Below are 25,552 nucleotides of genomic sequence, written 5' to 3' on the forward strand. Positions count from 1 at the left end.
TTATCAAGCCAGGAAGATACATCTTAATTAAAGCATAATGTATCAAACAAGCTTCAGTCAAGTCGTCGGTCTATCAGCGTTGCACTCTTGCTAAGCACACCTCAGAGGTCGTCATGAGTCTGTCAGCACGGCAGAGCTGCTGTCGACTTTTCCACATGAAGCTTCTTCTGCTGTCACTGCTGTCAATCATCCCCCCCGCTCTCCACTGACCCTGTGGCAGGCTGTTAACGGATATCAGAAACCTCAGCATGCATCAACATTACACACAATAACAAACCTCCCTCTCTGTGTGTGTCTTTTGTTTGTCTGTCTCAACTCACCTGCCGGTGTTCAGTGCCATGTTTGAGCCAAGATGGAAGAGAGTAAGAAGGTGAGTTGAGCACTTGACTCTTGTTCCTGTTCCCTTAGCGGAGAGGCGGATGTCTAATCTTTCTCTCTGTTGCATCAGGATGTGTTCACCTCGCAAAACATCAAAATGTGCATGTGTTTCTTCATGTCTGGTTGACTACATCTCAATTATCTGGTGTCTTTAAAGCTATTGTTGAATTTGTTTTATGATAATGGCGTCTGAAACCAGCACATTGTGAAGGCACAATGTGCTGGTTTTATACAAAATAAGACGATACCAGGGAAAATAACTGCAGTCTGTCACAATGATCTCAATAGTGCTATGATGGAATTCTGGTGTTTTTTTACACCTAAAGTTGTACATTGTAACACTAGAGCTGCAAAGTATGCATACTGCTTCAATATTATATTCAATAAACCATGAGAAAAAAAAATCTGGATGGGACTGGGCATTAAAGGGGCCCTTTTTGGCTTTTTTTGGTTTTCCCTTTCCTATGGTCTGTTGTTGAGGGTTTTTGTTCAATCCTAAAGTTCCCTCCAGAGGGAGTTTCTCTCCCCCCATTGGACTCATTTGTTTACTTCAGTAACATAGTGACATCACTATACACTCGTGCTTCCATTGGCTGGCGCTCCAACACATTCTACATGATCAGCTTAGGGTGAAAAGAGGTGCTGCAGCACAGGCAGTATGATTACATGATATTTTTTGGAACATTAAAGCATGGAGACATGTCACAGTAGAGGCACACAAAATAATTTCATACATTGTGTGTGCTTTTAATTTTTAACATAACTGACTTCATAGTTATTTATTAATGGTGCCTTCAAACAGAACCAAAGGCAAGGCACCTTTATTAAATGTCATCTTGTTGCCCACAGTTCATTTATAATTGTGCTAGATATTTTGAGTTGTTGAATTTCCTAACCTTAATGTCAAGTACTGCGGCATTCATTTTTTAACTAAGCTCTCTGAAACCTGTTTTGTATATATATATATATATATATATATATATATATATATATTGTATATATTAATGCAGCTGATATTATGGATGTGAGGTTTATTTAGTTTACATTTTTTAAATACATATTTCTGGTTGTCTTACATGTCTTTCAACACTCCATGCAGTGTGTGCCTCGTGGCATTTGTTATGTGTCCTCTGTGATATTTCTGTCCATGTTTCCGTGTGTGATTGTGCTCTTGCGCCACAGTCGGTTGTCTTCATCTGGTAGGAGGTGGTGAGATTGAACCTTGGTGATTTAGACGTCATGTCAGCGGAATATTGATGCCTGCACGGCTCGAATGGGGAAATTATAAAGCACAGAGCCAGGAAATGCATCTTAATTGCTGTTTAAGTGGGCGTCTTCATCAGAAAGAGGGAGAGACGGGGGGCCACGTCCCCATACAATTCACAGAAAACAGATAGATGGGTTAACACTCCTCTGCAGCACTCTATATAGGAGAGACAAATGAGCTCATAAAGAAACACTCTAATAGAGGACTGCTCTGTGAATACAGGGGGAGCTTCAGACACTGTAACTACAGAAGCGTCGTCTATTTATGAGACTGGTGGAAGCTCGCCTTCACAGAACTGAGGAAGCCCTGTTAGTTTTTCTCATGTGACTTGCATTTTTAATTTCATCAACACTCCAACACACTTTGCTGTAAAAAAATCAGCAGAATGAAATTACTCAAGTTTTCATCTTCTGTGTGTCACGCCTCCCCCTTTATGGCTGGACTGTGTACAAACTGTAGAAGTAAGAAGCACAAGTTGTAAAGGGAACTGTGTTTTTTCTGTTTTCTGAGGCTAATTTCAAAACAATATGGCCATTGTATTTGCATTAGGGAGTGAGAAAAGGATTCACGGTATTGTTTTGTTGCTGCAAGAATGCATGAATGCACACATGCCTTTATGTATTTGTGTGTGTTCCTGTAAAAAGGCACCACAGCACACTGCATGCAGTAAAGTAAACCTGGCTGCTTTCAGACCCTCCCTTCATTATTTCTTTGTGTGTTTATGTTGCTGTTGAGTGGTCGGAGTTGACACAAACGCACTAAGCTGTTGGTACACCCAGCCTGACCCTGCTAAAACGCCGCCGGTCACCGTGGCGACGATAAAGCACTGTTATAATTGGTTTACTGCTTTGTTCTGCCTCTCAGTGTGGAGGGAAAGGTTCAGGCTGGCGTCACTGCCAGCGAGTGATAAAGCCTGCTTCGCTGGCTGCAGGCGCCGTCAAGGAATAAGGTTGGGATTCATTTTCAAGAATCAGCCTAAAATAATTAAATAAATGTAGTTTTTGCTGAAACGTGTTCAGGCTGTTCAGAAGGTTGTTCATTTTCCCCCCTTCTTTTTATGAGCTGTTTTGTATCACTGTGTGGCTGACTGTCCCTGTGTGTGTTCAACAAGGTCAGTTTGTGAAATTAAATCAAGTTTTTTACATGAAATAAAAAATGCTCTGCTGCTGCTCGTGGTTTTGTCTTTTCCTTCTCTTTCCTTTTATTTTGTTAAACCCTTTGTGAATTATCCTCTCCTGTCCCCTCCTCCCATTCAGAACCGCATGGAGTTATATGACATGGAGCCAGATGTCTTCAAAGAGATGATGTGCTTCATCTACACAGGCGAAGCCCCCAACCTGGACAAGATGGCCGATGACCTGCTGGCTGCAGCTGACAAGGTACACAGAGAGTGTGTGGATGTTCCTGCACCTGTTACAACTTTATTATGAATAATCATGTCCTGGAACTAAACCTGAGAGGCACCAAGTGCTCTTCAAGGCCTGAACACATACACATAGTCAAACACACTGTATAGGAAGAGGTAAACAGACTCCAATGAATCCTATTACTCATTGTTTGTTTCTGTCCTGGCCCTGTATACTCAAAGATTACTGTCTATTTGTGTAGAGCCACATTATCTTGAATTTTTCCGAGAGCTTATTATTTTTGGTTTATTAATAGTATCAAGCTGTTCATTGAAGAGATCACAGCCCTCCTCCTGCATCGCTCCTCTCTCTGTCCTGAGCCCCTCTAACCAGACCAGCATGATTGTGGTTAATGAAAAGATTTAGTGAACTGTTTAACAAAGCTTCGTTTTCAGACCAAATAACTATGTAAACAAATATGTACAATACATTTTGAGAATGTTTGATTTTCTGTTTAATCTTGTCAACAAAGTTTTGGCCACTTAATTGCAAAAATCAAAATAAATGTATGCAGTCACTCATTTGAATGTTGTAAGCTAAAAAGGATGAACATACAACTCTGGAAAAAATTAAGAGACCCATCTACAATGTATGGCAGCCATTCCATTCCAGCGTCTGTTGAATTCCCACACAGAGAAATGTTGTCAGTAGTTTATAGAATACAATTTTTTAACACATACCGATAATTTTGCAGTGGTCTCTTAATTTTTTACTGAGCTGTATATATTTTTGCATTACTCACTTAGTGCCTTAACACATGAGTAAAGAATGCAAGGTTGAAGTTCCAAATGTGGGTTTTCTTCTTCAACAGTATTTCATTTTGGCCGACAACACTTTGTTTACTAGATGTAAGACATCCTAGCACCAGTAGTATTTAGTAGGAGTTCATTTAAATTAACTCATTTACATAATTAGTGTTCATTTATACCACACTAAATATAGGTATATGCTAAACCAGCATGAGTCATCCTGAAGTGCATAAGAATAAGAGAGAAAATTACTACAGCTAGCCATTTTTTAATATCAAACGCAGTGGAAATATTTCTTTACCTTGTAGGTGAACCTCTTCCCCACCATCAGTCTGCATAACTGTTCCTTTTCCTTCTCTTCGCCATATTTTCTTCTTATTCAATCTAAGTCTTGTTTCCGCCACGGTAGAGTAATTCTGTGTTTCCGTATCATTACACAGTGTGACAACAGTTGTTTGTGGCAGCGCTGTTTAAGTAATTTAGTTTACCTGCTGTTCCTCCTCTCCCTCTGTCATTGGCAGTATGTTCTGGAGAGGCTGAAGGTGATGTGCGAGGATGTTCTGTGCGCGAGTTTGAGTCTGGAGCGCCGCAGATATCCTCATCCTCACCGCCTTGCAGCGCCGACCAGCTGAAGATGCAGGCCGTGGACTTCATCAACTGGTGAGCTACATGCCTACACTGAGATCATTTATCTCAAGAAGTACACCCACACTCATGCAATCATTTTTCTTCTGTTACTCATACGTGCTCATACTTAGCTTTTCGTCATAGGAAGTCATCCATTTTCAGTGCGAGACATTTTTTTCTCCAGAGGAAATGTAATTTAATCCCCAGATCGGACCACTTTGCTGCTGTATAATATTGGGCCATTTAGATGTTGTTAATCATGTTGCAGGCAGCCGGTTTAGGTAAGACAGGGCCTATTAGCATCAATGACTGCTATTTATGTCCACAGAGAGTTGATTGATCCAGTATTTCAAGTTGAAACAAAAAGCTTTCACTTCCCAAATTCATCACCTGCCCCTCTGTTTTCTGAATCTTCTATCTCTGAGCCAGACATCATTTCCATTCCGCGTTCGTTCATTTTTCTGCCCTGTCTTTGCAGCTTTACTCCATCTCCTGGCCTTGTTCCTGCACGAGCTCCATCTCCCTCCCTCTTCATTTTACTCCCCCATGTTCCCTCCCTTCACCCTCTTCCCATTTCTCCCTCTCCAGCTCTGTGCTTAAGAGCTCATGTAAGCCTAAAGGTGTTCAGTAATGCAGATTTCTGCCCCTAAACCCAGTCATTAATTGTGATTATGGGCGTTATGACAGTTTAATTTGCCACAGTGTTGTTGTGGTACTGAGACAATTGGCCACGAGGGACCCCTGGCCAGCAAAGCGTTATCAACACTCCTCCTGCGGACACAATGGACAACTACAAGAGCAACAAAAGAAAAATCAATTTAGAGGACGAATATAGAAAACAGGCGCATGGCGGAACCAATAATCCTCCCCCCAGTAGCCCCTTCAGCCTCTTTCCAGACCAGTCTTTACAAGCGGCTTACAGTTATTTAGTCCAGACAATAGGAGTTTTCTTTATCCTACCTCTGTCTTATTTATTCATCCTCCCCAGGGACATCGCGGAGAGTAAAGCCACCCAGACACTCTTTATCCACTTTTTTAGAGAAAAGGGTTTATCCACTGTTTTTCTGCCCAAAAGGAATTTCGAGGACGGGGTACATGTATAGAGAAATCTCAATGAGTGCTAATAAAGCAGTGAGTCTTTAAAGCAGGAAAACATTAGATTTTTCTGAAAGAAGTTTTGTTGTTGATGATAGTGCCCTATGATTACCTCGGACTGGAGGTCACAGTTTGGTCTCTTTTTAATTTACCTTCACATCCCTGCCCCTATCCCTCCCCTCCTGTCCCTCTCTGCAGACTTTCATTACTCTTCCTCACCTTTTTCTTTTTTTTTGTCGCCGCTGCTAGCCTACTCTCTGCTCCCTTACTTCACCCCTCCTCCCTCCTCTCCCGCTGTGACTGCTCTCTTCGTGCCCTTCCCTGGCCTGCTGCCTCAGCCTCAGCACACCAGCCATTACTGTAAGCAGGGGTTCACCTCCTCCACAGAGGAAAGGGTCAGAGGTCAGCTGGAGGTCTGGAGCTGCTGTGTGGATGGCATATAACAACACACACACACACACACACACACACACACACACACACACACACACACACACACACACACACACACACACACACACACACACACACACACACACACACACACACACACTCCAAATGCCAAGAGTAACCATGCCAAGATACATGTGAACACACACATCCACACACAGATGCTGTTGTTTATTTACACACAACAAACCATGAAAAATGTCATTAAAGGCCACACAGTGGTGTGCGTGATAGTGCAGCGCTGCACCCTGAGGGAGTCAGGAGGTTGAAGACCGCCACAGGGTGTGCAGGTCTAGATGCATCTGTGACCAATGATGGCTACGTGGAAAACTCTTCTGCAATTAAAGGTGGGGTATGTCATTTATTTCAGAAAACACTTATTGTTATATTCCATGGAATGCTCTTAACATCCCGATAGCAATGAATATCTAAAATACATAAAATATTTAATCTGTGGAAGCCGTAGCGCTGTAAAAAGCACGACCAATCATTGTAGCCGGCCCGGCTAAAATAACTGGATGGTCTACCTGCCAGTCAGCCTTCCATCTGTGCATAAACTTATCTCGTGCCCTCATTGGTCATGTGCGCGTTCGTGTGTGTTGGAGGAGGGGCTCTGTGAGGAAGTGGCAGATTGTTTCCGGTTGTGTATTTTCAAATTCTAGCGCACTCGAGCCGGTTTCTCCAAAATGACATACCCCCTTTAATTGCTAGACTTATCTGAAATTGTTTTGGCTTTCGGGTTCCATTAGTTAAGCTTTACATTTTAAACATTGTCTGGAAAATGTCCAATATTATTTTATTTTATATAACTTTCTGTTCCAACCCACCTCATAAACCAGAATCATCTGTGCTGTTCAGTTTGAAGCTTTTACGTTGTATAGGCAAGTAAAATCAGGTACACCACATAGTAAAAATTATGTTTATTATTTTCCTCACTTTTTCTCACACTTTTTGGCTGAAAAAGTGTGAAATAGTGTAGAATTGAGCCTCCTCTGAAATTAAAGATTATTTAAAATAAAACAATATTCGAAGGGAACATCATTTTTGCCATTTATTTTGTAAAGTAAGCAAGTAAGCACTGGTCAGAAAGTGTCACTTGGCAAATCGATTTGGACCCAATGCCCTAAAGAATATTTACAAAATCATTCAAAATACTTTCATTACATGCTCATATATATATATATATATATTAGGGATGCACCGAATATTCGGCCACCAAAAATTATCGGCCGAAAATTGTTAAAAAGGCCCTTTCGGCTTTCGGCCGAAAGGGTTTTAGCACCGAAAAAATATCACCGAATGTCAGAGAACAGGGTTACGTTGATCATACTCCGCATATTTGTCCGGGTGCTTTGATTTCAAGTGGTGGAGTAATCCAGAAGTGGTGAAAGTCTTTGCAGTTACACCCCCTCGAGAAATGTCAGCTGAACACGTTTTACAAATCGCAATCCGCGCCTCTCTCTCTGATAGTTTGAAATATCTCCAAGCGGCAGACATGTTGGCTGTGAGCCAGCCGCGAGCATGGTCGCGCGCCTTGTTTGTCGCCGCGTTTTGATTACGTCATCACAACAACACGTTAGGTTACCAAATGTATAGGTGCATTTGTTGTTGTTGAAGGCCTGGCTCTTAGTCTTTATTTACACTATTTTGTTGTAGGCCTACTGGCCTAGATGTTTATTTTAAAGCACCTTGGCTTTGTTCTGAATGCACTTTGTTGTAGTTATCCTACAGAGAAAAGAAAATGCACTTGACTTGGAATTAATTAGACCCTCCAGAAAAACGCGATTCTGTGATCGCAGAATTTACCGCATAATCAGCAAAATGGCGCAGATTTCTAAAAGGCCGCATATTTATCAAAAGGCCGCATAATCCCCGCATTTTTCCACACAAAGTTGAGGGAAAAAAAAGTTAACTCGTCTTGACGTGACGTCATCAACTCGCGTATCACAGAATGTAAACAACACTGTATAGAGTCAACATGTGGAGCTCACACGATAGAGAAAACACCAAGATGAAAATATCTAATCCATCTCATTTACCGACGAACATTTCTACTAAAGACCGGGCAAAAAGTGGGGGGAACTATTCTGCACCCCGTGCAACTGTGTGTTGGAGCATAAGAGAAAATCGACGCTGACGACCCACTTTGATTCATTCAAACATTCGAAAATGCTTTCTGCTGCTGCGGACAAGAAAGCCAAACAACTCACGTTCAGCGAGGCATCAACCTCCAAAACCCTTTCGAGGGTGTGTGTGTGTGTGTGTGTGTGTGTGTGTGTGTGTGTGTGTGTGTGTGTGTGTGTGTGTGTGTGTGTGTGTGTGTGTGTGTGTGTGTGTGTGTGTGTGTGTGTGTGTGTGTGTGTGTGTGTGTGTGTGTGTGTGTGTGTGTGTGTGTGTGTGTGTGTGTGTGTGTGTGTGTGTGTGTGTGTGTGTGTGTGTGTGTGTGTGTGTGTGATTAAAATAGCCCAATTGCTTTTACAATAAATAAACATTGAATGCGTTTAATTGTTTAATTGAATAGTAAAGGGGTTTAACGTTAGTGGCAGGTTGTGTGTGAGAGAGAATAAATAAGACAGCCCAATATTTTTTTTTAAATCGATAATTTTTTCCCGCATATTTAGCATTTTTCGCAACTTTCCGCATATTTCGCAACTTCCCGCAGTTTCACAGCATAAAATTCATAAAACCCTGCATGTTTAATCGCATAATCAAGGCATTTAGCCCGCATAATCAAGGATTTTTGCCCGCGTTTTTCTGGAGGGTCTAATTAATGTACTGTATGCATTCAAAAGTGCTGAATAAATGTTTTATGGACCCATAATAGTGATTATTATTTAAGTTAAGTTTTGCCATAATCATGTATTTTTCCATAATCAGGTAGCAGAACAACATTGGTAAAAAATGTATACATTATATATATTTCTATTAATCATTTTCGGCCTTTCGGCATTCGGTTTTCGGCCAACTGTTTCCTATTTTCGGTATCAGTTTCGGCCAAGAATTTCCCATTCGGTGCACCCCTAGTGTATATGAATGTTGCTTTTCGTGAGGTTATTCATCTCAAAATGTTCTTTGAGGTTAAATATTTAAAAATATAAAGTAAACAACAGCTCTGCCAGCTGGTATGACAAATCCTAAATGCTCTCCAAACAGATGGAGTCATACTGTAGAATCTCCAGCTCTTGAAAGACGTGTTTATTTGTGAAGTTTTCCATTTAGTTTATTTATTCTACTTTGTATCTCCTCTTTTTCTCTCAGTCACGCAGCTGATGCAAGGGAAACATCCAGCTGGAAGTCCATGATGATCTCTCACCCTAGCTGAGGCCTTTCACTCAACTCAGGGCCCTCTCTGGGACCCCCAAGAAACGTCTTAAACTGTCCTTGTGGTTGGAAAGACTCACCATGCCATGCTGTGTCCTTTTGAACCGGAAACTTCACTCTTAGTCGTCCTCTTTCTCCTACAGCATCTGCAGACACCCAACACCTAAACCAAGATCTTGGCTGGATGTGGGCAGAAGGAGCTCCTCAGCCTGGTGGCCACAAAACTTACAGGACTGAAGCCACAGAGGAGGTACTGAACATCTCTGTCGGCGGGGATCAGGTGAATTCTATAAGATCCCAGCCTGGCATATTCAATGTATCCTTTATCTACCATATTGGAAGGCCAGAACCTATAATCTGACAGTCAGTCACGTAAGGACTCAAAAGTAAAAGTTAATGCTGAGTCCTGGCCAAATATGACATTTTGTATTGTGCTGAGTTTTTAAATCCCAAACTGTGCTGAGAAGGATTAACTAGCCAGAAAGTGAAAGACTCCCATTGTTCAGGATTTAAACCATGTTTGAACAAAGTACTACTCTTTTTTTAGAGCACTAAAGCACTAGTTTAAATGAAGGAACATTTGTGTACTCTCCTTTTTTAACACAAAACATTCCCTTTGACTGAACCTATTCAATATTGATGTTTTTCATTTGGTACCGTGTCTCTTTCACCCTTCTGAAAAAAATGTTGAAATGAATAAGAGAAGGATGAGATTCTTGGACAGATGTACAGTTATCCATCGTCCAAGAATTCACAAAATGTATAATATGTGTCCTCATACAAAAACCATCATCCTTGATATTGTCAATATTTCCCCTTATGCAGTTTTTGACAGAACTTACTCACTCATTAATACACCATAAGTCAACTTGTGAACTTGCCACCTCAGTGTAAGTAGCAGTTTAAAGCTTAATCCTTTCATGATCATAGTTCAATCCTCGGTGCCCGTGCTGCTCACCTCGTCTAAACACGAGGCTCTTATCCAGCTGTTTGGTACCAGACTCTCTCACAGGCCTGTTTGAATCCCTCTCTGTGGCCTTGCTTCCATAGCAGTAGGGTTGTAATCACTTCAGAGAGTTGGACCTTTATCTTGGACAGTATCTTAACAGGGATTTCTCTGTGTTGACCAAAGTCGATGCCCAGCGGGCTTTAAGGAAGCTCATCCCTGAGCCCTGCAAATCGCTTCTCATCAAACAGGCAGCGCTGGCGATCTTTTGGGGATATCTGGCATTGTCTTGGCGTTTATCAAACCCAGGGAAAGGCATGGTTTGTAATAAACAGTACCCTGTAGCCTTATGATAGAAGTGTAGCCACGTATTAGTTAGACAAATGATACAATTACATCATCAATGTTTTCCATTTGATTATGTATACATATTTTGTTTGAGCAGCATTTTATGACGTTATTGGAAATCAAACAGTAGAAATGACAGGAGAGAGAATGAGATAAAAAACAGCACGCAACCAAGGTTCAGCACGAGTGAGGCATTTTGATTCAAGTACCAAGCTAATTCACCAAAGAACGGGAAATATTTTTTGTCTTCATATGAAAATATTTTGATACAAAAATTGTTTTTTTTACACTCATTTTAATTAGCACAGCCTTCATAGTAACATACTTCTTTATAGCACATTGACTGAACCACTACTAGGAAGTAGACCTGAGCAATATATTTAAGGTTGCAGTTTTAAATTGTGTCTAAGCTAATTTGTAAATGTTCCTGGACTTTACTCATGATTAATGAATGCCTCACATCATTGTGATTTGCTTTCTCAAATAAATAGTAGTCAAAGCTGAGGACATAAGCCTAAATATATAGTATATTCTAGCTATGTTCTACATAAAACAATTTCCTATGTGTGAATACCACCTAAAACAGCAAACACAAAGTCATGTATAGGATTATAAAAACAAGCTGACATCTTGTTTTGCGTTAATTGTGTGTATTTTATCTACACTTTGTGTTGTACCGCGCTTTGTGTGTGTTTTTAATAAACTGCCAGATGGACCGGATAAACTGCCAGATGGATCCTGATGGACAATAAAGTTCTCCCTAAAATATTGTCACATTATAGAACATTATGGCATATGCTGGGCATATTAATGACACATTTTTCATCGTCGCCCAGCCTGATCACAAAACACTAAATGGCCACTTTAGTAGGTACACCTGTACAATCCAATGAAATTCCATTATAGCTTCAGTGCCATAAAGAGTCCTTCCAATATCACAGTGTGCCCAAAAACTGTTATGTTATGAGCTTCATACAGATAGATGTTATTGAAGAATATTAACTATCTGTAGATAATACAGGTTTTAATGTACATAGAGTAACCAGAACCCCTCAAACAAGACTTTCAGGCAATATTTTGTAGTTTGAGAATTTCCCTTTAAAGGTCGATGTGTGTCGAACTAAAAAAGTGTGAATATGGCAGACATATGGCGCTCTACGAGTGGGCATTCTTGTCGGCCCCATGTGCTTTTTTCCCCAAATGTCCCTGAGTGAGGAAGAGGCTTTGTTAACTGCAGTCGGGCCTGCCAGTGTGACCTTCTATCAGATGAGCAGGAATTTGAAACATCAGTGTGTGATTTATTTTTTCTGGCTTTGATAGTCAGTTTGTGTAGCAGCTTGCTGCCAACCTTCTGTGTCTTTGTAAAGATGTGTGTGTGTCTGTGTGTGTCTCCATTGGCCTTAGATGAGACCGTCAGGGGGAGATAGATGGAGCGATGCATGTGGAGAGGCGTACTAAGTTGTTATGCATGCTGTATGAGCCTGTCACTCCCTCCCCTCCTTCTTGCTCTTCCTCTTGTGCGTCCTCCTCGCCTCCCCATCATTCACTCCTCTTTTTATGGGAGGCGTGGCAGGTCAATGCTGTGAAAGCCTGTGACAAGCTCTGCGTCTGTGTCAGCCCGCCATCACTAAACAGGAGTAAAACCCGGGGTGGGGATTGATGCCTTCTGGTCTAAACTGCCCGGCAGGGGGAGGGAGGGAGGCAAGGAGGAGAGTGGACGGTGGGAGTTGGATTCTTTGGGGGTTGTGGGTTCAGGGGCCTATCTACTCTTTTTATGTACACCACATATTGTATCAAATTCAAGCATCTCTACGGATGTATGTTAGTCATTTCACCCAAGGCCCTGAGGTTTTTCTATGTCTTATGTCCTCAGCAAACAAGATGGCAGCATGATGACCTCACCAACACTTTGACCTAAATCTATTTTTCAATGCTCTACTGTGAAACCCTTTCCCAACAACTCTTGGTTTGCCAATGGGAGATGTTTAGTTTTCCGTGTATGCTTTCTACTCTCTTATTTTCATTCTTTCTTCCGTTCTTGGTATCTTTTAGTGTTCATCATACTTAGGTTTTCTGGTTTTCGTTGACAATAAATCCATTAAAACATTCCACCTGTGGAAGCCGTAGTACTGTAAAAAGCACGACCAATCATTTTAGCCGTCCCGGCTAAAATAACTGGATGGCCTACCTGCCTGTCAGCCTTCCATCTGGGATCAAACTTATCTCGTGCCCTCATTGGTCATGTGCGCGTTCGTGTGTGTTGGAGGAGGGGCTCTGAAAGAAAGTCTGAAGGAAGAGACAGATTTTTTCCGGTTGTGAATTACACTGATTAATGCTTTACTTGTAGGTATTAAAAATCATCACATTTAAAGTATCATGTAAAGCTTATCTATTTGAATGAGGCATAAGTTGTATCTCATGTCGTATTAATGGTTTGTAATGAATGTTTTTTTAGATCAAAAGGAAGACATTAATAAGGAAAACACTTGGGTTGTTTGTTTTGTCTTTTTAACTGTAAACTTGTAAACTTGTAAATTCTTTAATGAGCACTTTTAGCATGATAGTATTTATAAAAGGCCTTAAAGCATCTGGATCTATTGAACTTTCATTAATGACAACATTGACAAAGAGTCACCTTAAAGTTGTTGTGGCAAACGAGTTTACACATCCAGTGAAGAATTCCAATAATCTTCTATTAGTTCTGTTTGTTGTCCACCAACTCCCGGGAGAATAATGTGACTCTTTATCTGCTAAATGCTCCTCTATGTTCATCAACGACTCCCTAACTTGGTCTTTCTTCCGTTTGATGATTAGCAGGTCGAGTACAGTGGGTTTATCAGAGCGTTTTCACTCAAAACTGTTGTCTGTTGCTCCTATATAATGTGTCTCAATCTAATGAAGCATACACTCTAAAAACTAAAACGATGATGTACTCAATTTTATTGGTGAAAAAAATGTACACTTAAAAATATTGAGTCAATCTTAAAGCTGTGAAATCATTTAAATGTACCTTGTGAATTGAGTAAATGTAAGTAACAAAAAATCAAGTAGGTCTAAATAACAACATTTAGTACTATAACATAAAAAAATTGAGTAAATATAATTAAAATCCTAAGTCAATTCAATAGTAACCCTAAGTCAAAAGCACTGAATTTGACCCACCATCTCTCTCTGAAAATTGAAGAAAATAAGAACATTCATGACCATCTGATACAAACAATTAAAACAAATATTGAAAAAAGCAGACTTTATATTTGATCAACTCAATTCAGCTTTAACATTAAATCATTGACCTCACCTCCATTATAGGCCCCATATTCTCTCCTATTTCCTCCTTAGTGGCCATGTCTAAATCATCCTTCAAACGGGAAATCTTTCCCTGCAGAATCTGTATTTCTTCAGTCTGAAGCTCCTGGGAAACAAAACAAGGCACAGTATATTAACACTTTTCAATAGTAATCATTCACAAACGACATAGCATTTTTTTGTTGCAAAAAAGTTTAGATCTTATGTTTACTACCAGAATCATTTAAAGATTTTCCAACTAAATTCTATTGGAGTGTACCTTTTGAGCGGTGGCTTGGTTGAGTTCAGACTGCGGTTGGCCTGTTTCACTTGCCCACTCCTGAGAAGATGCTTGTGTTTGTGTCAGCCTGCCAACTTCTGCCTTAAAGGTGGCAAGCTGTGAACACACGGCTCTCATCTGCAAAAATATGAAGAGAAACATTCACAATCTGCATTCAGGATTCAAGCAAATAAGAACTTCCTGACTGATGTTTTGGAAGTTATATTCCCCGTCTGCATTGTGAAACAAGCTACAGAGAAAACCCCAACATCAACTTGTGGTTGTTGATAATAATCAAGTTATAAGAGGCTTAATTCAAAGATGCTCATATTTTATTTCAATAAACAACAAAAGTGTAACTTTCTTTATTTTTCAAAGGCTTGACTAAGTCTTAAAATGTCATTATCATGTAAAAGGGTTGCTATAAGCGATTACCCGACTCAGATTTGCATATTCACCATATGCAAAAACTGAGTTTCAAGAAAAGTCGGTTGGTATTGCATCTTTCCAAGACATACAAATTGCACATGACTGCTATTATTTTCCAATCCCCTCAGTGATAAGACAAAGAGCCTACATTTCACAGAAAAACTTGCATGTTTTTACCTGGGATGACAGTACACCATTTTCATCCGCCAGCTCATCAACTTTACGTTCCATAAGTGAGTAATAATTCCAACATTTATATATTGGTATATATTTCCGAATGTCTTCATCCTGGGTACTTACGTGTTGTTCTGGGTCTTAAGTTCATTGATTTGTTCCCCGATAAAATGTTCATGATTATCATTTGCTTCTTTGAGCTTTTCCATGCGGTACCTCAACTGGCAAATACGGGAATCTCAAGGGGAAAAAAACAAGTAGAACATGGTTTAGTTTGGATAGAAAAGAATAAAAAGAGTAAATGAATAGACTGACATTATTATTCACGCTTTCAGTGGCACTTTGACAGATAACTCCAATTTTAATAAACATTACTGGGAATAGAAACCGCAAAACAAAAGCATAAAAAGTTTAACTAATATTATTATTTATCCATCACTTAAATGGGGTACCTCTTTGTTCAATGAGTTTATTTCTGCTGGCCAGCTCCTGCTCCAACCCATCTTTGAACTCTCTCTGTATAATTATCTGCTTTTCCATCTTCCTCCGATGTATGTTCATTGTCTCCTGCAGAGGAGAGTTGCTGTGGAAACCAAAGCAGAAGCAAAAGAAATACAATCAAATCAAGATGGCTGCTCATGGATTTACCCACACAAAGAAATATATACAACTATCAGATAACATGTATATTAGACTGCTTCATGTTATGTTTCAGTAATATCCAACCCTTCAGAGTCAGCCATATTCTGATTGTGTGAAATAAAAAAACAAGTTTAGCAAGGTATAGTAGATAAACCTGCTTCCATGTTCATCCAAAACTTTTTATAACAAAAAATAGATACACAGCTGCCTGGAGCTGACAGCCTTTCAATGGACAAAACTATATAAATTGAATATCGCTCGGAAAAAGGCTTTGATAGACAGGTACCCAAATTAAAGGTTCGGATTAAAGTTTCCCCTTAAAGTTACGTATTCGGATTCAGACTGTGTCATATCAATTCAAATTCACACTGTTACCTGATTGAAGGAGAAGCCAGAGTTTCTATTTCAACAAAGATGTTCTGTTTGCGGCCAGGGGAGCCGTCATTGGACAACGACCACATAGTGGTTGCTGTCTGACTGTCAACAGAGATATCTGAAATTCATGGAGAAATATATTTTTGACTTATTTTACAGCTTGCATTTTGAATACAATCTAGACAAATGGTGTTATAACCAAGGTCTGTATAAAATAGGTAATAACCTGCCCAGGGACTACACTTATATCTTTTTTTATTGTAAAGCTGTAATAATGGTTGAAAATTACATTTGTTTATGCTCAAAAATATAAGTTATTAGACTGTGATAAGGACTACTCTTGGATTCCATTAACCTGGGGTCAATCCTTCAGCAAAAAAATATTTTGCTTCTGCTTTTAGTATCTTTTAAATGTTTATGTTCTGAAAGAGTTCAGGGCAAAAATATGTATTAAAACAAACCTAATAGCCTTGATACTGTACTTGAGAAATACCCATGTTAATTATACTAATTTCTAGTCAATGGCTTATTAAAATAAACCCATACCCCTTTTAATGATTAATTAATTATTTTATCATAACTGATTTTAGTTGTGTTTAAAAAGTCAGTAGCTAGAAGCTTTAAACACTTTATAAACTGTGTTTCATTAAAAAAGTAAGAGCCAACCACGTGCCCAATGCTGCATTGATCAAAGCACATGATAACCTTTATGAGGATATATTTGACCGAACATATCCCCCATGATATCCCAAGTAATCCACTCAGATGGTATCATCTGTGACAAGAGAGGGGGAGCTCAGGCCTTGGGGCAGAAAAATGGAAGGATGAAGTGACAGGGATAATGGATGGATAGAGGGATGAAGAGTGATTGCGTGTCATACAGGTGGGATGGGGCCAGACATGGAGACGAAAGGAGCGATGGAGGATGGATGGCCGGAGCACCTCAGAAACTGACAGCGTTGAGAGATTCGTCTTCTCTGTGCTCACTTTGTCTCGTTTCTTTTTTTCCCTTTGTGTCCGAGTGAGTTAAAGCTCATAAAACGATTTACTCTAACAATGCAGCAGTGACGGTGGACGTGGTTTTGCTTTGACACTGGACTTGCTTTACAAAGGATGTCAGGAGAATCCTCCATTCTGAAAGGGTTTTCTTAAAGATTAGGGGGGGATGAGCACAAACAAACACATTGCAATTCACAATGAACTGTTTGCTAATAACACCGGATGTAGAAATTACAGAACCAGACGTGGGAGTTGACTCATACACACACACACACAGAGATACAATTACGCATATATATATGAGCTGCTAATTGCTTTGTGTGCACCAATCCGTCCTGTGAATGTGCCGGTGCAATATTGCAGTGCTGTGGGTGTTTGCTCGGCTCATAACTGCAGACCAATGTGGCGGAGACAAGCTCATATATTAAGATAACCCCGAAACGGAATGGAATTGTATTTCCCCGGTGGTTCAAACGACTTCTGTGGTTGTAAACTGATAGTGGATGAGATTTGGCTTTAATGAAGCAAGACTTATTGTGCACAGCGCAACAGAGGAAGGTGCATGTGGTTCATTATTTGAGTGTGTGTTTAAATGTGCATGTGTGTGCCTGTGTCCATTTTGTTCCTTAACTAGGAGGGCTTTTATCTATCTGTTTGCTCCGAGGTTGGAGTGTGTGTATGAGGGCTGTGATTTATTTTTCCTGAAATAATCAAGTGAAAGGTTTTTATTTTGTGCACATCCCTGGAGTAATCTTTTCTCAAGGTTGTGTGTGTTTGTGTGTGTGCATGCACAGGCTGTATAAGTGTCATCTTCATCTGTTTATTAGAATGTTCCCCACTGCCCGTACAGTAATGAGACCTGTGGAGCCAGGAGTGATGGAGTTGAACTCATCAGGACAGACTCCAGCAACAAAGGGAAGGATAGAGAGGGAGAGACGTAGCTGGATGTTGTAAAATGTCACCAAGGCCACAGGGAAACTGCAATGAATGTGTCTTCTTTCACATTGTTGTCTGAAGTGTAATCTATATATTGGTATCTAACAGACTGTGTATTTCAAAGTAAAATAGCAACAAAAAAAAGGGTTATATGAAGTACCTTTTTATTAAATAATTATTCCTGTACTTCAGAACGGTTGTAATTATGGCGGTAATGCCAATGGTGTATCTACATGCTCCTGAGAAAGTCCCATTTGCTGTTTGGAAGTTGTTTTTCCAACTTCAGTGGAAGTCATAATGTGGAAACAACATGGCTGCTACAAAGAACATGTATTTGATTTTATTGCTCAAAGCATTTCACAACACCTTGATAGCTGTTTCCGACTTGATGAGGCGTTCATGTGAATTTTCCCAGCTGGGAATACATTTTCCCAATTATTCGAACGTAACATTAATGCTGCACAAGTGTCCTTTTTTTGGAAATGTTAACAAAAGTCAAATTAAAGTGTGTATCCAAATTAAATTGGCTTCTTACTTGGGGGAATATTTTAGTACCCATCTCCATCTGGAGTATTAATCCTGCCCAAAGAGAGCTGAAGGAAAATGGACCAGGGCATGGAAGCTTGCAATATGGGGGATGAGAGTAGAGTAGAGCCTTAATATCTCTCTGGCCAATTTGTTTCCAAGACAGTAGTTAAATGATTAGTGAATGCAAAAAATACTAATACAGGGGAATGTCATTAGTTTTGCAATTTGGTCATCACAATATTGGACAACTAAAATGTATGATCTTATGGTGACACTAAACTAAAAGTACAATTATCTAAAAAGCTAAGGATTTATGTATTGGCACCAAAAAGATTTGTTACAAGTTAAATAGCAATTTACCTAATAGTTGTTGAGACATTTTACAAAAAATTAAACATGGGGGCAATCAAATAAGCAGTAGAGTGACACAAGCCAATCAAATCATAGGGGCTGTCGAAAAAATATAAAAGGATTGCTCAATGCAGTGGGCTTCATCCTCACCATGAATGCCTGAACACATTTGTTAAATGTATAAATATTACAATTGAGATATTTTAGCCTGGACTAAAGTGACAGACCTAAAACCAAAATACAAACCCACAGAACAATGCTATGTCACTGATCACTAAACCTGTTAAAAGAAAGCAAAAAACAGCATGTAAAGGAAGCAGGGGACATACCTGCTCCACACAGTATACAGCTGGTGAAATGCCACATTTAGTTTTATTCATTGTTAATTGAATTTATGAAATAAACGCTTTTTTTTTGCTTATCTATCTATCCAAGTTCTTTGGAGGTTTGAGACCTAAAGAGAGAACATTGTTTCAGACAGCATATTAGAAAACTCATTTCAGGATAATACAGTCTAATCCCACACCACCAACCACTAGTGTTTGGACTCAGCTTTTACCACAGAGTTGAATCAACTCCTCTATGACAAGGTGCCATCAAAACCTTTACATTAGAGGCAGGACTGTTTGCAGGGCAGTTGTATTGGATTGTATTAGATTGTTAAGGTGTACCCAATAAACTGGAATGTAAAGCAGATATATAGCTTATTGATAGAGCCTTTGCCCAGATAAATGTTTTAGGGCACAAGCTGAAATTGCTGTTCACAAAATAAAACTAAATGCTGTTTGAAAAGTCAAAAACAACAGTGGAAAAAAGAACAAGAATAGAAACCAAATAAATAGTATACTGAGTGAGGGAGGGTGAAATCTGGACAAGGAGAGAGAAAGAGGAAAGGTCCTGAAGGGCATTACAGCGAAAGGGAAACAAGGGTTGTCTTATGAGCACTGTGGTCCATTTGTTACCTGCAAATGGGTAAATGAAAGCCCTCTCTTAGCCTCGTTAAGCATGATGCACTGCCTCGGCCATCGGCATGCCGCTGATTAAAATTCACCCTCCGGAGTTTTTCAGAACAGCTAGCTGAGGCTGCACTCGTCCCAGAGCAAATGGGCCGAAAGGTCACGGCTCGGCGACCCCCATAGCTATGCCTTATTTATTTAGTCTTTTACCTCGCCTGCCTCTGGCACAGAGGGGGGGAGGAGGTCTTCTTTTCTACTCACACACATACACCGACTGTACCACACACCTCACAGTGTGAACAGTTGTGTGTGTTACACTGTCAGTGCTCAAAAGAGATCAACACCGCAATGGTTGTCTTTTTCACAACCATAAAGAGATTCCAGTGTTGTATTTGATGAGATGAGATATTAAAATGATATCAAAATGTTGGATAGAAAAACAAATATTTAACTCTGTAGAAAGTCCTCCAGACCAAGTGTAAGACAAAATAACATTGTCAGCACCTGGGAACGAAATGTTTGTCCAGATCATGTTCCATCCTGCCAAGAAAAAAATTAAAAAGGAAGCAAGCTTGCAACTTTTGTGATGAATTGGCGTTGGCTTCCAAAAACTAACATCATCCGTCACCCACAGCAGACCTGATAAACTCCACTTGCTCTGTGTTAAGAGTGTCTGCTACAAGATAGAAGTAGTCTGAGAGACAGCAGACTTTTAACCTCTCACCTGTTTCATCTTTTCCCCTCGTCTCCATCTCTGCCTCACGGTTTTTTGCGTCAAACTCTTTGATAGTTACAAACAACTTTATAATTACTCCGAATATTTTTAAAGGCTTTGAAGAAGATGTTTCTGAACATTGTACTACATAAGGCAGTCTTGGTTTCATGTCAAATTACACTTGTCTAGTCAGCCTTCGACATGCTGGAGGGCTATACCGCCTCATCGGCCAACATTAAATCCTGGTGCTGGGTCTGGTCATTGGCAGCAAACAAATATCTACCAAATGTGCAATCTGAGCTATTTTGTGATAGTGCGTCTCAATTGATTTCAACTGCTTCTCTTTAACATACCTTATTAATTTCTATTTAAATTAGTGATTTACTTCAGTTGCCTTCAGATTTTCTGCGTTTTGACAAGCAGAGAAAACTGAATGAACTGTTTATGTTCCGCTCCATGTTTGTAGCCACAAGGAGAGGAAGTAACAGCCAGTCAGCGCATAGAAATACAATTTTTCAGTCAAGAAAACGTAGAGTTGATTCCTTCACAAATGATGTCCTCTGGCTGAATTTTGGAATTAAAAGTTGGTTTTATTTTGACCGGATATCTGCCTGAGTGGGAAAAATATACAAGGACGTCTTGACGTCATGCAGGATGATGCATTGAACTCTATGAAGTTTTCAAATGGTTTCTGCCAATACGGGGTCGCCGTGCCTTTTAACTGCAGTATTTGATGCCCTGAGGAGACGTCTGACATTGCTTTCCTCTTACCTCTTATATTCTCAATCCAATTTCCTCCTTGCTCACTGTTCTTAACACCTTCCTTTGCATTGCACTCATCCTCCAACTCCGCTTACCCATCACTGTCACCCCTCCTTCAAGCCTATCTCTCTTTCAGTGTCCTCCCTCGTCCATAGTTGTCTTTCATTTTTTTTTGATAACCAGTCATCCCTCCCTCATTGCCTTTGGTCTCTCTCTTTCTCTTCTCTCCGTCTCCGTCTTTCTTCCCCCTTGGTTCGTAGTGCAGGTCCGGCGAGGTGTAATTGGGTTGTGCTCTGTTAGAGAGCTGCTGGGAGAGGAGCTTTAATCTTTAGTCTCGCTCAAAATGTAAAGCGAAGGCTGGAGGCTTCTGGCCACGGCGAAGATTTTCCTCTTCACCACACACATGTTTGCATATTCCCCTTCCATTATAAATACACAATGCATTAATACATATTCGGGATTATTCTCTTGATTTTGTTCCGAACACAAATAATGAGACGCACTGACCACATTTCCTTGCAGCTCCACGCCTTCCATTCAGTGGTTTCTAAAGACATGTATATGCTGATTCTGCCCACAGCAAGTAAAGCGCATTAGTGCTCTCCAGGTGGTGTGTTGACTAGATAATGAGCGTTGAGGTAATTGATTGGTGGTTGTAATTAGTGGTTAGCTGTCACTGATTAATCACAGTCCACTACATCCAGTGTTATCATCTCTGGGTCTCAGGTTGTTTTGAGCATGTGTGTCTGCTTCACCAGGCAGCAGTTGTGCCTTTCTGATCGCCTCGCTGCTTACAGTAGCTCTGACCTGACGTGGAAAACAAACACACCCGCAAACATTTCAATACATGTTGTGTCCTTCCAATCTCTTCCTAAATGCATAAAGTTTGAGCTGTTTTGTTGTCTCAAATTCCTCCTTTCTGTCCCTACAGTCGGTCTTATTAAAATATATAAATAAACGAGAGCCTGCATCCCCTGCCTGGGCCTTGAGGCTATCCTATTGTCGTTTTTGATTAGTGCTGGTTTGTCAAATTAGCCCACTTTAATCGCACGATTAAATGATTTAATACGTTTTGCACCAGTATCAGATGAAACTTTTGTAAGTGACTCATTTGTATGCTGAAGCTTGTGAAATCATTTCTGTTAATGGGATAATTCCGGCGCTAATCAGCAAGTTTTGCTCAGATGAGGTACTGCTGAGTTTCCTGCTACATCTCCAGATTACTGACAGATAGTCGTACTGCACGCTAATATTATACAACAAAGGGAACAGACTCATCTCTGTGTGCATGTGTGTGTGTATCCTGTGTGTCTTTTGTCTCCTAATTGGCAGTCAAATGTAGTGAAGACTCTGGGCAGCGTCATGGAAACAGGCAGACACCCACAGTATTGACCTTCTGAGGTTTAGGGATATGTACCGATGTGGATGGATGTATGGGATGTGGATGAGTGTCGACGTGTGTGTGTGTCTTCGTACTTTTCGTCTTTGTCTGATCTACAGTTTAAGACCTGTGACAATATGTTTGTTAAGTGGAGAGATGCTGCTCTGTCTGTTACGTGCTCCCCTACTGTTTGCCTCTCTAGGCTTGTTTGAGACGCGTTGCGGCTCGCCTCGAAAGTAGACGAGAATAGCCGATCGCAGCCGGGGAAGGTCTCAAAAAGCTCGCCTGAAGTCGGACAGCTCCGAGTCGGCTTCTTCTTCTTCTACTTCTTCGCCCTATTCTTCTTCTTCTCTCGGTTTTTTGGCGGATTGCAAACAACTTTAAGGTGCATACCGCCACCTCCGGAGTCGGCTTGACTCGGTTTGCATTTATAAAGAATGCACACATGTGTTTAATCCTTAATGTCAGATATGTACTAAGTAAATACATTTGTTCCTGCTCAAGATTAGATTCAACTTTATTGTTATTGCACATATTACAGGTACTGAGACAACGAAATGCACTTTAGCTTCCAACCAGGAGTGCAACAAGCAGTAAAGAGAAAAGTAATGTACACAATCTACAGAATGAAATATAGAATGAATTGAATGATGAATAAACAGTGAGGGGTATGAATACACTAGATATACACAGCAGCCTGTGAGCAGTATGAACAGTGTGTATGAATATGCTAAGATATATAAAGTATGAAAACGGTAAGCAGTGCAAGTATAGTATAAAATATATAGATATTAATTTCATGATGATAAACATTGTGGAACAATTATGAAAAATGTTAATGGAGGGGGCGACGTAAAACTGACACAAAACAACAACAAACTTTTGCCGAGCCAATTGGAGAGTTTCATCTGCAGCATGGGGTAAAAACCACCAATGAGCGCTCAGCTCGAGATACCAGCGAGTCGTTTCCCATCAAGCATTTAGCTCCTGCAGCCCGTGGAGAGGAACTGCGGCACCTCGCCTCGCTCTCAAGGCTGCGTCTTTGTCCCACGAGATTTCAACGTCTCATGTAGGCGAGCCTCCAGAGCAAGTCGGACAAAGTGACTAACCATCATGCAACGCACTAGCAAGACGTTGATCGAATCTGCGCAGGTCTCGCTTGTCTCAAACTAGCCTTCTGTCTCCCCCTGCTGCGCAGACACACCTGGTCCGCCCCTGGCTCCGCCTCCCCCAGGTGTCCTAATTGCATTCAGCTGGGGACATCCCGATGCCGGAAGACTTTGTCCGTGGACTACCTCTTTCTGCTGTTTAGGATCTGTAGATTCCTTGTGTGACTTTGTCTCTTTATGTAATCTGGAGGACCAGGTAGTGTAGGTTTTCGCGGCTTTATTTTTCCCGCAGGGATTTGTTAGATCTCTGGGTAGCGGAGGTAGCCCGTGATGTGGCTGGCCCAGGCCCCCTTCTTCCTTTTGTTTGTTTTTCCTGTCCTCCAGCCCCATTGTTCATTTGCCGGTTGGCCATGTGAGTACGGTTGTGTCTAAATAAATGATCACCGTTAAATGCTGCGTGTTTGCTGTGCTTTACTTTATGTTGCGGGTCTCACCACGAGCCTCTACCACTAAGTAGAGGGCGGGTCGTAACATATGGGGGCTCGTCCGAATGCTGTCTTGGGCAAGTGCCAGTGCGGTGAATAGTGCTTCTTGTGTTGAATAGCCCTTGACAGCATGTGTTTTTTGATGTTGTGTGTATACAGTGTAGAGCTGCTTGTGTGGTAGCCTAACTAATATCAGTGTTGTTGTTTTTTGTGGGAGGTTTAACTTGGAGAAATTACGTTATGGATTTTGATTTAGAGGGGTTCGTTGCTGGTCCAGCGCGGGGGAAGTTGGACGCATGTAGTAAGCAACAACTTGAGTTAATCGCAGGCAGGTTTGAAGTTCCGATTAGTAAACAGAGCAGGAAGGAGGTAATTAAGGAACAGCTGTTGGAGGCGTTGATAGAGTAGGAAGTGTTGTCGGAAGAAGTGGGCGTTAACTATTTTTCTAAAGACGGAGAGACAGAGGTCTCTCCAAAAATGAGCGAGCTAGAGCTTCAGCTAGAGATGCGCAAGCTGACGGTCAAAGAGAAAGAGATTGACTGTAACCACGAAATTAGGACATTAGAGGAGGAGACCAAGCGTATCATACGGTTAACACTAGAACCGCCAGAGGTCGCTGTATACCTAAAACCGCCAACGGGTCAAATGTACCCGCTATAGATTTGCAAGGTACAACGATCTTTTATTTATCATACAGAACAGTGAGTTTTGATCGCACAGGGATGAAACTTATACCAATAGAATCTGTGGACTCTCAGCTTTTCATATGACATAGTTTGTGCAGATAGCATGAAGTATAAAATATCGCTACAAGTGCTGATTTAAACGCTTGGTGTTAGACTTGTGTTTTGTTTAGGTACAAATCTCTCAATCTCTCTCTATCTATCTATAACTATCTATCGATCCATCTGTAATGTTCTGTTCTATGAACATATAATTGTCTACATAAACAGAAGACGCAGACTACTTCTCTCATTCCGAGTGTCCATCTTTATTCAACTGGCACGTAACCTGCACACATGCATTACGTCCTCAACGTGAGCTAAGTCATCCAAGATCTTGTATTCTCCAAGATGTTACACTATCTATAACTATATATCTGTCTATCTCTCTCTATCTATCTCTCTCTCTCTCTCTCAATCTATCTCTCTATCTATAAGGAACCGCAGTAGACAAAAGGTGTTGCTATAGCAACACGTCATGTTTACGCTGCATTTTCTATGAGGTAAATAGTACCCGCTGGCGGATATAGGTATAAATGGCATTTTTTTTGGCGATTTTTTCAATCTGACTTCATATTGACAATTTTTAACAACAGAGGGTGCTACATAACACACTTTCAGGAAAAGTCACGGACTGGGAGACTTTAATATGTTATGGAAAAAAAGTTACATACAATAAAAAAAAACAGCTGCGGGTAAAATTTACCCGTTGGCGGTTCTAGTGTTAAGGGAGCTGGAACTGGCGACAGTGACGCACCAGGCTCAGCAGTTGGGGCCTGCACAATCACAGGAATTTGATGTGGGTAAATACACTCGATTTATCCCAGTATTCCATG

At 40.6% G+C, this 25,552-nt stretch overlaps 1 protein-coding gene across 2 annotated transcripts; it reads left to right on the forward strand.

Moving 5' to 3' along the window:
- Positions 1–251: 251 nt before the first annotated feature.
- spop (speckle type BTB/POZ protein) lies at positions 252–11,431 on the forward strand. Of its 2 annotated transcripts, XR_013801269.1 has the most exons (5): positions 252–370; positions 2,902–3,024; positions 4,322–4,460; positions 6,183–6,319; positions 9,231–11,431. XR_013801269.1 is itself a non-coding variant. In XM_079642686.1 (4 exons), the coding sequence occupies exons 1-3, from the start codon at positions 353–355 to the stop codon at positions 4,430–4,432; spliced, it is 252 nt and encodes an 83-aa protein (XP_079498812.1). In that variant the 5' UTR covers positions 252–352; the 3' UTR covers positions 4,433–4,460; positions 9,231–11,431. The 2 variants fall into 2 exon arrangements, 1 of the variants encoding a protein (XP_079498812.1); XM_079642686.1 differs by lacking the exon at positions 6,183–6,319.
- Positions 11,432–25,552: the final 14,121 nt, after the last annotated feature.

Source organism: Notothenia rossii (assembly GCF_949606895.1).
Source record: "Notothenia rossii genome assembly, chromosome: 8".
NCBI classification, from domain to species: domain Eukaryota; kingdom Metazoa; phylum Chordata; class Actinopteri; order Perciformes; family Nototheniidae; genus Notothenia; species Notothenia rossii.

What these genes read in the sequence shown, in the direction of transcription:
- spop (XM_079642686.1), top strand. An exon ending in TGCTGGCTGCAGCTGACAAG is followed by an intron (nt 3,025 to 4,321) that starts GTACACAGAGAG and finishes TGTCATTGGCAG; the next exon opens with TATGTTCTGGAGAGGCTGAA.